Source organism: Pogoniulus pusillus, chromosome 21 (genome assembly GCF_015220805.1).
Source record: "Pogoniulus pusillus isolate bPogPus1 chromosome 21, bPogPus1.pri, whole genome shotgun sequence".
In the NCBI taxonomy this organism is placed as follows: domain Eukaryota; kingdom Metazoa; phylum Chordata; class Aves; order Piciformes; family Lybiidae; genus Pogoniulus; species Pogoniulus pusillus.
In genome coordinates this window covers 14,699,287-14,714,526 of record NC_087284.1, presented here as the reverse complement: position 1 = coordinate 14,714,526, position 15,240 = coordinate 14,699,287, and the positions used below count along the sequence as shown (strand labels likewise).

Here is a 15,240-nt window from a genome sequence, read left to right as displayed (position 1 = left end):
AGCTCAGCTATGCAAGCTGAACTAAGCACTACAAATATTAATAAGAAAATTAATACACAACATGCCTTTAGAAAAATACTGTTGCTTTTTTTAACAAACAACTCTCAAAGCGCAGTAAAAAAACCCTATTGATAGCATTCTTAATGTCTTGTGTCTCCCAGCTAAATTCAATGACAAGAGATTCATGACTTAATTTTACAGATGCGTTTTGCTCATTGAACTGCTATTGTCTCAACATCCAGGCTGGGCAGAAAGAACACAGGGACCCACTGCCCATCCCTCGAGGCACAGCTCAGCCTGTGAAATGCTCCTTTTGCCTTTAACGAATTTACAGTGACAGGAGGCTTTAATATTTGCAGACATCTTAGCTACTTTTTGATCTTTACACAATTATTTTCATTAAGACAATGCTCATCTTGTTGACATTATCACTGTTGTCAATAGCTAATGACCCTAGGAGTTAATTTCCTCTTAAATATTTAACTTAATAGAAGTTGTCCCTTGGGTTACAGTACTTTTGACACTTGTGTAATCTGAAACAAATCCTCTTTTTCAGTCAAACAGCCCATTTACACACACAGTTGGCCAGCTATTTACAAAGCACCCAATTAAATCCTACTTAATTCTCTCACTCCGAAAATCCCATTTCACTAGTGTGCAGGCTACTGATCACACCAGATGAGCATCTTTCACTGAGCCTGGACACAAGTTCACAGCCAGCAAGACTCAAATTGTTAAAAGAAATAAAGACTGCGGTATAATTAATTCCCAAGTAAATGATGTGTATGACAAAGTGAGGAGAAGGTGCAAATTCAGAGTATTGAAGAAATAAGCTGAAGAATCACAGTTAAAGACAGGTAAATCTAGTTTAATTATCACATGTAGTAGTTACACATCACAGAGATTAAACAGGATTTTAACTGTAACATAGCTGCAGTGAAATGCAAGTAATTTTGTACTAGAAAAATAATCTTAACAGAGTTATCTGATTTTTGGTCTACGTTAAGTTCCTTTTAAGCTGAATTCACATCACTGATCATAATTACTTAGCCCACGTGCCTTTCTGCAGTTCAGTTTTCTCTTTGGATGAAGGAAACAGCAACTGTTTTTGTTAATGGTTTGCCCTTTGGTTGCAAGCAGAGAACTGTTTTTTTTTTCCACTTTAAGCAATTAATAGTCTACAGGAACGCAAATTTACAACAAAACCTTTATATGCTAAACGAAGTTCCAGAACAAGTTTCATTAAATCTGCTGTTGCAGCAAACAAACCAAACCCCAAAAAACCCACCCCAAAAAAGACAACCAAAAAAAAACCCAAACGAGCTGGTTAGCGACCTAAAAGCACTGCCCCCATAATGCAAAAACGATAGAATTCTTCAGTTCTCAGTAAAAAACACTACATCTTACTGCTACTTCTATAGAATGCACTAAAAACCCCTGTGCCTAAATGACAAAAAGTGTGGTCTCAAAATGTATAATACACTTACAAACATTTTAAGTCTAGATTGAGGAAAACACGTTCGTATGGACTCCAAACAAGTTTATTTGCAATTAGACATCTCATGCAGTCATGCAGGACCATTAGCTATAGCTGTAACTTCCAAGTCTAAAGAACATTTGGGGACCAAAAAAGAACCAAACCCAAACCAAACCCTAAACATTTAAGGTATTTCCATATTAGAAGCTCCATAGTTGAGCTGTGGTTTTTCTAAAGAGATATTCCCACAGTTTGAAGAAAAAAAAATAATCCAACAAACCAGAACATACACACCTTGATAATATTTACAAAAAATATTTAATTAAAAATAGTTTATAATTACAGTAGTCTATTAAAGCATATACTTTTCTGACACTTATAGAACATCTCTATATATACACAGTATGAAATGTCACTCATTTATCTATACAATATGTAACATTCCTTCAGGGAGAAGAAAGTTCCCTGGGCCCCAATAAAATCCATCTATTTTAAACAATAGATGTCAAATATATCTACAAATGCTCTGGTAGATTAGTAAAGCTTCAAGATTCAGCTGCTCGGTCTCTTAAAAGAGTTATAATGCTTCTAAAGTCGGGTTTAGGCTCAGGTTCTCTATCCCGGGGCAGAGTCGCAACTTTTCCTGCTCCAGTCCGACCAGCTCCTGCCCCCGCGGGACACATCGCTCACATCTGCTTGGAGGCGAAGAGAAGAGACGGGGACTGGGGAGGGTACACGGGGACAGGACCGCTACGGACGTGCAAAAACGGTGAAAAGGCTGGCAGTGCCGGGATGAAGCATGGGAACTGCTGGGAGGAGTGGGGGGAGCTCCTTCCTCCGGTGTGGCGGGGCCGAGCCGGCCCCCACCCCCGCCCGCCCCCCGCGGTGCCTCGGCGCGGCGCGGCGCCGCCGCACACCTGTGGGAGAGGAATGAATAGAGGGGGTGTGTGAACCGCTCCGCTCCAGACCGACTGGCGCCACCAACACAACACAAGACATGCTTGATCAACAACCCAAAACAAACCAGGTCAAACAACAACCGCAGCTCCCAGGCTGGGCTCGGCGAAGGGATGCGCAGCTGCACGCCGCAGCCACAAGCGCTTCGGGGTAGGGGGGGAAAGGTGGGTTTGGGAAGAAAAACCCCAACCAACCCAACACCCGGTAATTAAAGAAAATAAAGTAACCGCCCGGTAATTAAAAATAAACCTCCAAAGCCTCCTACAAATATTTGTCCGCGGGATCAGGCTTCCCGGCGGCAGGCAGTGCGGCCCCGCCAAGCCCAGGCACCGTACCCCGGAGGGCCACGCTCCCCCAACCCGACGCCCAGCACTCACCTGGGGAGCGGCGGTCAGCGGCAGAGGATGCTGTCCCCCGGCTTGTTAACAGAGCCAGCCTGCACGGCAGGAAAACACGCCAAGTTAGAGGTGGGGAGATGGGACATGGAGACTCCCCCACCACTCCACAGATCCCCGCGTCCGCTAACTGGGCACTACCACAGCTCTGCCGGAGCTATGCCGGGGGTGGGCACAGGCGGGTACCAGCCTGGGGCGAAAGAGGGGACCGCGGCGGCCCTCTTGGCAGACGGGGACCCAGGACCCAGCTCGGCACACACGGGCGCAGGGAAGAGCCCCGAAGGTTTAGCCCCGCGGGCACGCCGCTCCCCGCGGCACGGCTGTAAGCGCCGCCGGGCTGCCACGGTAAAAAAGGGAGGGCATATGAGGGGGAAGATGCCAGTGTCCCGCGGAGAAGAGACGCTCCCTGTCCTGCCTGCACCCAAGCACGCTGCGCCGAAAGCATTAAATATGCAGAGCCCCGAAACCCGCTCGTAGTCGCTACGCTTCGCGGAGGGCTGGGAAGCGCAGGAGCACGGCGTCTGCTCCCGTGTGTGCAAACACGCTGATTACAGCTACTCCCTCGAGAGGCTGTAATTACACGGTAAACACCGTGCGTATGCCTTCCTGCACCGGAGGGATGCCGACACCCACGGTGCACCGCCAGGGCGCTTCTGAGCCCGTCCGCCCCGTTCCCTCCGGAGGCTGCAGCCCCTCGGCAAAGACATGGGGCCGGCAGCGGCCAGTTATCACCACGGTGCTCCCACGGCTGCTGGCGCCGAGTACCGCCGGCTCATGACGCTACTCCCCGCTCCGCAAGCCCAAGTGCGGGCTGGTGTGGCACGCACCTCTTACCGGGTCAGTGTTGAGAGCTGTCAGCGGGGTCCTAGGGGTGCCCGCGGGACAGCTGCCGGGATGCAGGGCGGCTGGCTGCTGCTGCTGCCGGAGCAGCGCCGGGTGCGTCTCCAGAGCAAGCTGCAGGTCGAGGATGTAGTCGATAACATGCTGCAGGATCTCCACTTTGCTGACCCTCTTGTTGGGCGGGATGGTGGGCACCAGCTTCCTCAGCCGGCTGTAACAGTCATTCATATCGCACTGCAGGCAGAGCGCCGCCGGCTCCTCGCCCGACGGCGGGCCCCCCTTGCAGCCACTGTGCTCGGCCAGGCATCGCAGGGCTGGGTGTCCCCCGCCGCCGCCCGCCACGCCGGGCTGCGTCTTGCGACTGGGATGCCGGACAGGGCTGACCGCTTTCATGGTGCCGCAGGGAGGGAGGGAGACCTCCCTCTCCACCACTGCTGTCGCCTCCTGCAACCTCGAGCAGCCGCACACGCACCGCCCGCAACGCAACGGGAGCAGGGCACGGCCGCAGCCTTGCTGGCGCTACCAGCAGCTCCCCCCGGGATGGAACGAGAGGTGCTCGTAGGGCCGCACAGCAACGGCAGAGCGGCACGGCCAAAGAAAACCCAACCCGCTCCCTCCCCACAGCTCAGCCACAACCGCCTCTTCTGCCGCCGCTGGCCGAGCCGTCCCCTATATAGCATGGGGTGCGGGCGGGGCACGGCAGGCGGCGCCGGGGGGAGGCGGGGGCGCCGCCGCCGCGGCGGGGCAAGGCGAGAGCTGCGCGGGGAGCAGAAGGGGGGCGCCGCCGTGCCGCGCCGCAGCCAATCAGAGCCCCTTGGAACGCGGCGCTGGCCAATGGTGGCGGGGCCGGGGAGGCGGTGGCGCTGCTGGAGGGGGCGGGCGGCTGGCGCTGACCCCCAGAGGGAGGAGGAGGAGAAGGGGGAGGAGGAGGAAGGCGGTCCCGGCGAAGAAGCACTGCGGGAATGCGGGCGGGATCCATCGCCCAGCGGCTCCCAGCGCCGCCCCCGCGGTCCGGCGGCAGCTCCGCAGGGGCACGCGCAGCCCCGTGCCACCGGCGCCGCTCCTCGCCGCCTGCCCGGATCGTACTCTGCCCCTCTCCCTCCCGCCCCATTCCCCTCTCGGGAGGGCTGACATCTCTTCGCATGGTGAAACACGTTTTCATCCTTGTGGCGTCTGAGACTCAGATCGGCTTCACACAGCTTTCGAGGGACTTCGGGACGCCGCTTTAAAGACAGGGAAAATCCCAAGCAAAACTGGGCGGGGGCGGAGGGTTTAGGGACTTCAAGCAAGGAGATGCCTGGGAACATTAAATTAGAGCACATAAGTATTAAAAATGCATGGGGATGAAGTATTTAAAATTCCTCCATGACATATAATATTAATCTGTTTTATGTAAAATTCATACCTGTAACTTAATTTGGTCCATTAATGCACCAGATCACGTATTGGTAGATGTACCATGTTTTACATATGATGCTGGAAATGTCCAGAGTTCTCTACTGTGAGAGAGAGAGCATTAAAATTAACAGACACATACTCCTGAGTTCTGCTTAAGTCATCTTGTGGCAGATTGTAACCTTTTAATTTAATAATGCAATGTTCGAACTTTCTGTTAATTCCTGCTAAGGACGAAGAGCCATGGCTTATTTGAACGGGATGCTGCCGGTGTCAAAAAATCAGTGCCTCGTCACACGGATGCTGCGGTGCTTTGAGCTTTCTGTGGGTAAAGTAGGGCGGATGGCTTGGGCAGAGGGCTGCAGGAAAGAATAAAGGCTGCAGGATCTGCCCCTAAGCCTGTAAGTCAAACCCAACAGAAGGGAAGAAATCTATAATGGTGATTAATGATTGCTTGTCCCCTCAATGCTTAGTCACAACGGGTGATTATAAAGGGTACAGTGGGAAGCTGTCAAACCTAGAACTTTGAATGAGCAGTGAGACCGGATCGTCTGAAGTGTATAATGAAGCACACTTTGATTTGCTCTCATCCTTTAAAACATGTTTTGAGCCTCTGCTTATAAATACTCACGCTCTTGCTTTATTTTGCCTCACATTAACAGTGCAATCTATAGCAGTTAGGCTGCTCTCAGCACAAAATCTAAGTGCATGGCGTAAATCTTTGTCTGACTGAGGTCTAGATTAGTATGCTACATCATGATGATAGGATGGGATTATATATTTCCATTAGCTATGGGCTGGATGATCCCAATTCTGCTGAAATTGTTGCTTTTATTCTTGTGAAACTCCACTCCCTGCAGTCTCTGAGTCTCACTAAGAGGAAATATATATGGGCCTTGAAGCATACATTATGGTTACAGTGTGTCTGTTTCCCAGAGTCCTCGTAATGGGGGACAGACTTGATGTGCTGCCTGCAAAGAAAAAGGATAAATTCTAGCGAGCATGCAGGCTCGAATCTTGCTGGTCCCATTTAATTAGAACTGCTTGAAACTAGATATGCCACAATATTGGGATCTTCAGTTTGCACTGCATCCCTCTTGGGAGCTGTCTCATCTCACTGGAAACCTCTGGGAAACCCCAGTATGTAACTGGTTCCCCTGTAACTCTCTCGAAGCTGATTTGGACAGGTTGATTCTGTACGCACACACAAACTCACACACACACACACTTCGTAGCAGCACCAGAGCAAATCCACAGAGACCACAATGGCTCTTGAGGATGACTCACTCTTTCTGAAAACCCTTGAAGAGCCACGATATGCCGCAGACCTCTTTTCCCAGAAGGCTACTTCCACCGCAGCGGGTACAAAGGGAAGTCCAAGGGTCTGTAAATGTTGCTGGAGTTGCCAGAGGACTGTGTGCATGTAGTTAATGTATTGCAGTAGAGATATGTGGGAGAGGGAAAAACAACGCACCCCTCCAACTATGGCATAAATATTCAGGGGATTTCCTCTAGTAACTCCCTTTGATACTCCTGAAGTTGATACATGCGAGTCTGCCACGCTCGGCTGAACAATAGGCACCAATTCCCTGTTAACAACCGGTCCGCTTGTGCTCTCCTTGAAGTCAATGGCAGTTTTGTCATTGACTTAAGTGGGAGCAGGTTGGGTCGGCTGCTTTTTCAAAATTTAGATTGGATGTGCACCAGATGCTAAGTAAATTGCTCTAGAAAGGGGTTGGAAACCCCAGAATGTTAGGTAAACGTAGTGAAACTCTTCATGCCTGCAGACGTACACAAGAGAGAGGGGCAGTGGCTACTCTTCATGCCTTTGTCCTATTAATAGCAATATTTTCCTGACAGGAGTATATAGAGATTAACACTCCTGGTTTTCACCAGATGAAGTTTGGGTATTTAAAATAGATTCTGTGCATCTTCGAGCATGTGGTCCCTTCCTGGCTGGCTGGAGGTGTTCATCTCTCTTGGCTGTGTTTTTCTGTGCTCTCTTCCCACATCCAGAGTCGAGATTCATTTCCATTGTAACTAGCTCTTGCAATATTATCACAAGATCCTTGATAATGCTTGAATGAACTGGTTTGGTACATTAAAAGAGAACTGATGAGTTCAGATGCTCTCTAGAGCTTAAAAAAGTTGCTTTTGATTAAAAACCAAAGTAAAGCCAGTTAAAAATGAAAACATATTGACTAGCCTTATTTCCCTTTTGTCATGAGGATCATCCCATTGAATTTAACGAGAATGACTAATGCAGGCTGAATTTGTCAGCACAGGTTGGAGTATATGAATATAACACTGACTCCAGCTGAAAAAAAAATAATCCTGAGACACTGACACTGTCTCTGGGTCATGGCAACGGGGAAGGGGGACATTCCTTCCAAGAGCAGAACATGGGACATTTCCTCTGACAGTATTCTGGATCCACAGATGTTTGTGTGTGATACAGTGCCACTGAACCAACCGGTGCATTCAGCAGTACTGCTTCAGTTCAAACGATCTCAGGACAGGTAAAATTGGAAGGGGACACATTTAGGTATGCAGAGGGAAGCAAGGAATCAACGTGGTTTCTTACACAAGGTTACTTGCTATACCTACCTTAAGAGGGCATGAAATGCACACAAATGCACAATGCATTTTCACTCTTAAGCAGGTTATGAAACAGTGGTTGAGTCAAGTGTCCCTGTTTTGGGGCCTGGGGCATACAATATCAGAGCAGTGTGATAAAATCCCAAGCTTTCCTTTGCTTGAGGCTGGTAACTGGTACGACGAGTTTCATCCTGGTGGGCACAAACACTGCCCCCACTCTCCATTCCTGTTGACTTCAGCAGACAGTCAAAAGACTCAGGATCTCAGAAGAGCTGCTCAACACCTAGAAGGGCTGATCATTAAAAAAGCATTATAAATCTCTGAATGGTTTATGGTTTATGAGGGAAATAGCAATAGATTCCTCAATGGTGCCATTACTCTCCACTATTGCTATCATTCAAAAGGCAATAATGTTGGTTATTTACCTTCAATTAAAATATCTAGTTAGTTGTGATGTCATTTAAAATAGCACTATAATGTGTTTAGTGCTCCCTTATCAAACACCGTAGATAAATTCCTCTTGGCATCAAGGGATAGTGATATGAAACAAAAAATTGGGTGAGGGAGTGAGATGGAGGAAGGCATATGTAAATCTTTTACTGGATTATTGTTCCTACATGCCTTTGTCCCCTTGGACACCAGACTGGAGGTGAGATTGCAGGGTCCTTTGCAATGACACCCTGTGAGTACTCAGAGTAAGTCCAGAAGATCCATCAGGTATTCAGAGTGCACAGAGAAGTCATCTCACTCACCAGACTGCCAACAGACCAAAGTCCATCAGTCTTTGGGTAGCAGTCCTCGCCAGGGATGATTCATTAGCAGAGCTCTTCCAACCACTTCTGAAGGCAAACCTTTTCCCCCAGTAGCAGGAACCATCTTCAGTGCTGTTCTCCCTGTTTTGCTCAAATATAAATTCCAAATACTACACACACTTCACTTAACCTAGAGGAGTTTTTCTCATTCTCTGGTTGTGACCATGACACAACTGTCTCTTCAATCAGAAGACCTAGGATTCTAAAGACCTTCACCTTCCCATTGCTCCCTGTGCATGAAGTTTAATGTAAAATAAAAAGACAAATGTTTGTGGATTGCTCACAACAGCTCTTCACAGACAGAAGAAAAGAAATTCCATGTTCATGTCTTTGTCCAGTTTAAAGAATCCTTCTAAGGACAGGAACATACTTCTGCCCACCTCCCTTCAGCTTCATATGCTACAAAACAGCATGTGACAACAAATGTTTTGGAGAGATGAGGAACAGCTTAAACACCTTCTCCATGGCTTGATGCTTATGTAAGCTCTGTTTTACACAAACATGGAGATAAATGCAGAAGGAAATATTTAACTCGTTTAGTGGAGAGAACAAAAAAAAACCAACCCAGACTGTAACTGGGTTAATATTTACAAGAGCTTTTCTGGCCATGATGCCTCCAGCATGGCTACGTTGTGCACATTAGTGCAAACTCACCTCCTCCTTTGAGAGGCTGCAGCAGCAAACAGCACTGGTATGTCACTGACAGATGCCCTGGCATTTTGGTGGCTGTATCTGGGCCGTAGGCTAATGTCATTTAAGAAGGTTGCTTTGTTGAGGTGACCAGAAACACTGGGTTTGTTGGGCAATGTCAGATTTCTGCACTGACTAAAGCAAGCTTGTGGCAAGAAAGATAACTCATGTTGACAACCTTCTGCAGTGTGGTCCAAATATAAGCAATCACGATGCTTGTTCTGGGGAAGGGGAAAAATAATTTAGGAGTGTTTGGAGCTGCTTCCTGAGGAACACTACATTAAACTGAGTTACATAGTAACAGATTGAATTTGGAGTCTTAACTTTCACTTTAATTTTATTTTGTGTAGATTTAGATCGGATTTACGGGCAATGTCATGCCCTTTGTTTGTGGACAGAAATCTTCAGCCAATCTGCCTGAAAACCAATGGCATGATACTGTCTCTTATTATTTTCATGTTTGTTATGAGTTTGCATTAAGAGCTCTATAATCACACAAATAATACAGCCTTCAGGGACAAGGAGCAAATCGACCTAAATTAAATAAGTATCTGGATGTGTACATGCTCATCTGCATATGTTAGCATTACACCAGTGATACTGGTTATTTATTTTCAGGGGACTTTAAGAGCTTCATCAGCAAGAGCAGTCTAAGTTCATGCCACCAAAAAACCCCAAAGAACAACCAACAAAAATCCCAACAAAACCAACAACAACAAACCCAAAATAAACCCCACAATAAAACAACAAAAAACCCCAAACAAACCACAAACCACAAAACCCCCAAACAAACCACAGAACAAACAAACCAACCGACCCCAAAATCCCTGAAGAAACAATGGAATCATAGAATTAGGGGTTGGAAGAGACCTCCAGAGATCATTGAGTCCAACCCCCTTGCACAGCAGGACGACTTAGGGCAGATCACACAGGAACATGTCCTGGTGGGTTTTGAAGACCTCTAGAGAAGGAGACTCCACAACCTCTCTGGGCAGCCTGTTCCAGTGCTCTGTCACCCTCACAGTGAAAAAAAAGTCTCAGGTCGAGATAGAATTTCCTGTGATTGAGCTGACATCCATTGCCTTCTTGTCCTATCACAGGGTATCACTGAAAAGAGACTGGCTCTATCCTCCTGACAGCAGCCACCCTTCAGGTATTGGTAGTGTTGATAAGGGTTCCCTCAGTCTTCTCTTCTCCAGACTACATAGCCCCAGGTCTTTCAATCTTTCTTCATAAGTGAGATGCTTCAGTCCCTTTATCATCCTTGTAGCTCTCCATTGAATTCTCTCCAGTAGTTCCCTGTCCCTCTTGAACTGGGAAGCTCAGAAGTGTACAAAATATTCCAGATGTGGTCTAATTAAGGCTGAGTAGAGGGGGAGGAGAACCTCCCTCTACCTGCTGGACACACTCTTCTTAATACACTGGGGTATACTGTTGGCCTTCATGGCTATCAGGGCACACTGCTGTCCAATGGATGATTGTCAACCATTGCTTCCTCTTTGTTGATGGAAATCACAGAATCACACGGAATCACAGAATCAAGCAGGTTGGAAAAGACCTCCAAGATCAGCCAGTCCAACCTAGCACCCAGCCCTATCCAGTCAACTAGACCATGGCACTAAGTGCCTCATCCAGGCTTTTCTTCAACACCTCCAGGGATAGCAACTCCACCACCTCCCTGGGCAGCCCATTCCAATGCCAATCACTCTCTCTGCCAACAACTTCCTCCTGTCATCCAGCCTATACTTCCTCCGGCACAACTTGAGACTGTGTCCCCTTGTTCTACTGGTGATTGCCTGGGAGAAGAGGCCAACCCCCATTGATGTTTCTTCTGACTGCAGCTGGTTGGTTCTTGAAGTACTTTTGTGGCTCAGGGTCACTTGCAAGTATCACCTGCTTGACAAATACTAATTTACTGTTCAGCATTTTGCTTCATGCTAGTGACATCCTGACTAATATTTAAAGTACTATAGAAGATGCTGTTTGTTGACTTGGTTCAAGTCACATCACTGGGAATAGAAGCTAGAAAGAACTAGAAATTCAAGTCTGGTGGTTGTATGTGTGGAGGGAAAGCTTTTCAATACATCTTTGTATCCCCTGGCCCCTGTTGTTTCTGGGCCATGCCATGTGCTTCCAATACATGTTGCATTCTGTGTAACCTTATTATCTATTTACCTGCTATAGAGTTTCTGTTGCCATAACATGTGAGGATCTACCAATTGCTTAGTAACAGAAGCAAATGGCTCTTCCTCATCCTTTCCTTCCAGACTGTTGAAGGAATAGCAGAGCAGCAGGATCACAGCACCATTTTAATTTGCTTATGTACTTGCGTGCATTTGAAAAAGTGGTCTGCTACAAAGTTGAGTTTTGTATTAATTTGTGGTAGGAAGCTTTCTGTGATCATTTCTTTATAGCCTGTGTAGCTTCTGAGAAGATTGTCACTCAAGAAAACAAGAGCCCTCAGCTTTTATTGCCAGAAAACAGCTCTTGCAGGATTTCATGTTTAGAAAGCAAGGAAAAAAAGTGACGACAGATAATGTCTCTATTGAGCAGGGTCATGCTCACAGGTTTTAATTCCAGCAGTAGTATATACTAAAATGACCTTACATATTTATTAGGACAACAGAATTTTCTAAGGAAAACTGCTGTGCAGCACTGAGAATTTAAATCAAGATACACATTGCAGAGAGCAAATGGCCGGAGATGCAGCAAAAAGAAGGATGGATGTAAGGAGAATATTGGACAGTGATCCATGAACTGCAATTCTTCACAGTTAAATATATTCTATGACTTAGTGATTTTCCCTTATAAGAAATGGGAATTAATGTTATTTTCCATTTTAGAGTGGCTGTATAGCAATTCTTCATGTTTTTGCTTCTTGTGCAGGGGGCACACTCTGCAAAAACATTTTAAAGACATACTCTGTTAAAAATGCTTCCACATGCAAATTTTCCTACAGTTTTGTCTTCGTTTTCTTAAAGCTAAATGATGTGCATGTAGAATAATATTTTGGGTTAATCGCACAGCTTATGCTAAGTAACTATTTCAAGTTGTCTTCAATACCAGTATGTCTCCACATACTTACCTTGAAGTGTTAATGACATTTATTTTGGTAATTTTTGCTCTACTAACATGCTCCTTCAACACTTTAAAGCATTTTACTCAAGCAAATATCTTCATTTACCTCAGTGTAGAAATTGACTTGAAAAGCAGCACAAATCCTTGCTTATATAAGAGTTTGTCTTGAAGTTAATGAGCTTATTTGCCTGAGTAAGGATGTGGGTATAAGGACTGCTCAAGTGAGCAGAAGTTTCACAACTGGATGCAAAGTTACTAGCTTATTTCAGTCTGGCCTCTTGAAATTGTAACTCTACATGGAGCTCCTGAGAACAGAGTCTCAAACCCAAATTCTTTGAAATGTGAAAACAAAAATGGAAAAGAGTAAGAAAAAAAATTACATTTTAACTAAAAAAAAAAGGCTAATTAAAAGCCACTGAGGTTAGTGGTGATGGTTATCCAAAGTAAATTTTTGGTCCCCACTGGGTTGCATCCAAAGTCCATTGCAGTCTTTTTCCACTGGGAGTAACAGACTCTATACTGACAGAAAAAAAAACATTCTTTTGCCTCTGGGAGCTCCTTAACACACAATGCATCAATCTTCCTTGAAGTATGGCACAAATTATTATTAGAAATACATTAATAGAACATTATGTATTTGTAATCTTTGCAGGAGGTATGATTTATTTACACCCCTGCATCTCAGATCCCCCTGTTATTTTCCTCCCTATCCTATCCTCTCTGTATCTTCTTTCTTCTGAACAGCCTTGGACTTGCAGCATAAGGATTCTCCACGGTGTTTAATGTTTTAGTAAGGTAGCATTCTCTGCTTTCGCCCTTCAGGGTATTGTTTCATCCTGATGTGCTGAGAGATGCATGCTTTTACCTCTGCATCTGAGACAAGATGTGTGTGAAGCATGTGAGCGAGCAAGTGGAAATGTGGATGTGTTTTTGTGTCCTCCTTCCTTGCTGGAAGACCAGGTTTCTTTAGACAGGAACTAAAGGGTTATAACCCAGTAAAAACTATGCCAGACAAAACTTAAACTGTCAGGACACACAATGGGCAAGCACTGGATAAAACGTTTATTTTCAGTTGTTATTGATGACCTTTCAGAACTTGCTCGTGGCTCTACTTTGGCCTGTCACTTGTGAGTTAAAGGGTCATCAATAACTTAGGGAAATAAATGTCTTATTGATAGTCAGGCTACTCGAAGTCCAGTATTGTCTCACATACTGACATGCAGGCACAGAAAATACAAATCACAGAGAAACTACTTTTTATATTAGCCTCTGTCCATTTATCTTTAGAAAAATGTGGCTTTCTACATTTATTTCATTTTCTTTTCCATCCTTTCTTTCCTTCATTTTCTTTTCTTCCTTTCTTTCTGCCTCCTCTTTCTCGTTTCTTTATTCATTGCCTTTCTCGCTCTCTTTCTCCATTTTCCCCTCTCTTTCTTTTGTTTTCTATTTCTTTCCAATACTTCATAAAGGTATCTCCCTAATTTATTTATGAGGGCAAGTCTCCAGAACAAGGTAGCATTACTGACCTGGCTTACCAGTTCCTCTATACACATGAGTACATTCATAATTGATGAAACGGTCCATAGTGTTGTGGCTAGAATAAACTTAAGGTCAAACCTCTGGGAGAGCAAATCTTGCCATTATTCCTGATGAGAAATAAATACGTGCAGGAACTAGAAAGTGCAGAGCCTGAAAGGGAATAAAACCGAATGTGTGAGGGCATTTTGAACAATTCATTCCAAAGTGAAAGTGCTTTTTCTTAGGTTTTCTTCATTGCCTTGATCTTCCTAAAACTGTTGTTTGGGCAGGTTAATGACTGACCTTTGAGGGAACCACATACCAGTCTTTGTTCCCTAGCAGTCAGGATCTTGCAGAGGCTTGAAACCTTTGAGGGAAAGAATAGGATTAAACTGCTGTATGAAGTCCAGTGCAGGTGATGATCAATGGGAGCAGAGGAGCAAGTTTCTCAGGACTCTCTCCCTTCCCCCACCAGATGGAATTTATTTAGTTTACTGCAAAGGTACCTGATGGAGATGGCTGACTGTCAATGACTGGCCTCAGATTATTTCCTCTTAGCCGGCCACCAAAAGCATGCAGTGTTAACATCCCATTAAGACTTTAAAGGTTACAGGTTACTTAGATTTAAACATTGTACTGAGCAGTTAAAATCAGAGAAAGGAGACTTGAGCCTCACCCTAAAACTGCATTTACATAAACTCAGCTTCCTTGCCACCCTGCAGCTTCCGAAGCTTCAGCAAACTACGGAAAGATGAGTAGCATCCTGCAACATGAGCACACGCTGACTGACCTCAGACAAACCAGTTTTTGCAAGGTAAGTCCTTCCTACACGCTTCTCCTAACATCTAGCCGTACACCTGCAAATGATGCCATCGGTCCAAATTATGTCACACTGACTGCAAGGTCCCTTTGCATGCAGACTTTTGCAGGGGGTTAGCTTTCACCTTTCCCACAGACTGATTCTGCACTGTTTCAATTGATTTTAAAATCCATCCTCAAGGTTAAGGCTGAGAAACTGGTGGGATGCATGGGTCCCCTTGCTGTCCTTCTTCCTCCCCAGCCCCCAGGTCCACGACTGCGCTCTGTCCTTTAAGGGTGCATTGCCCAACTTGGCCCTGTTTTGAGATGCTGCTGCTTCCCACGGGCTTCTTTTCACTGCTGCTCTTGCTCCTTTGGGTGACTGAACCTTTGCCACCACAAGGTTCAGCTACAGGGTCTGCAAACTGATGGGTGACATTTCAGTGAGTTTGCACTGCCTTTGAAAGCCTCTCTAGGACTGCAAGTGGTTGCAATTATTTGTAAAGGTTTGGCCTTCACTTCCTTTTCTTCCCTGAGAGTGTATGTACCAAACCAATTTATTAGCAGGCAAGTTTAAATAAGCAGAACTACAACGAAAACCATTTTAAGTCCCACCTGGATGCAAATGGATACTCGGCAAATGCCAAGTGAAGCAAAACACCAAAGTGTGTAATTAATTTCA

At 45.7% G+C, this 15,240-nt stretch overlaps 1 protein-coding gene across 2 annotated transcripts; it reads right to left on the bottom strand.

Annotated features, from left to right (window-relative positions):
• Positions 1-847: 847 nt before the first annotated feature.
• ID4 (inhibitor of DNA binding 4) lies at positions 848-4,328 on the bottom strand. 2 transcript variants are annotated; one of them, XM_064161051.1, is made up of 3 exons: positions 3,657-4,328; positions 2,812-2,870; positions 848-2,394 (listed from the first exon to the last, which is right to left on the bottom strand). In XM_064161051.1, the coding sequence occupies exons 1-2, from the start codon at positions 4,060-4,062 to the stop codon at positions 2,857-2,859; spliced, it is 420 nt and encodes a 139-aa protein (XP_064017121.1). In that variant the 5' UTR covers positions 4,063-4,328; the 3' UTR covers positions 848-2,394; positions 2,812-2,856. The 2 variants fall into 2 exon arrangements, with proteins under 2 accessions (XP_064017121.1, XP_064017120.1); XM_064161050.1 differs by having other exon boundaries at positions 3,664-4,328.
• Between the last annotated feature and the right edge of the window lie 10,912 nt (positions 4,329-15,240).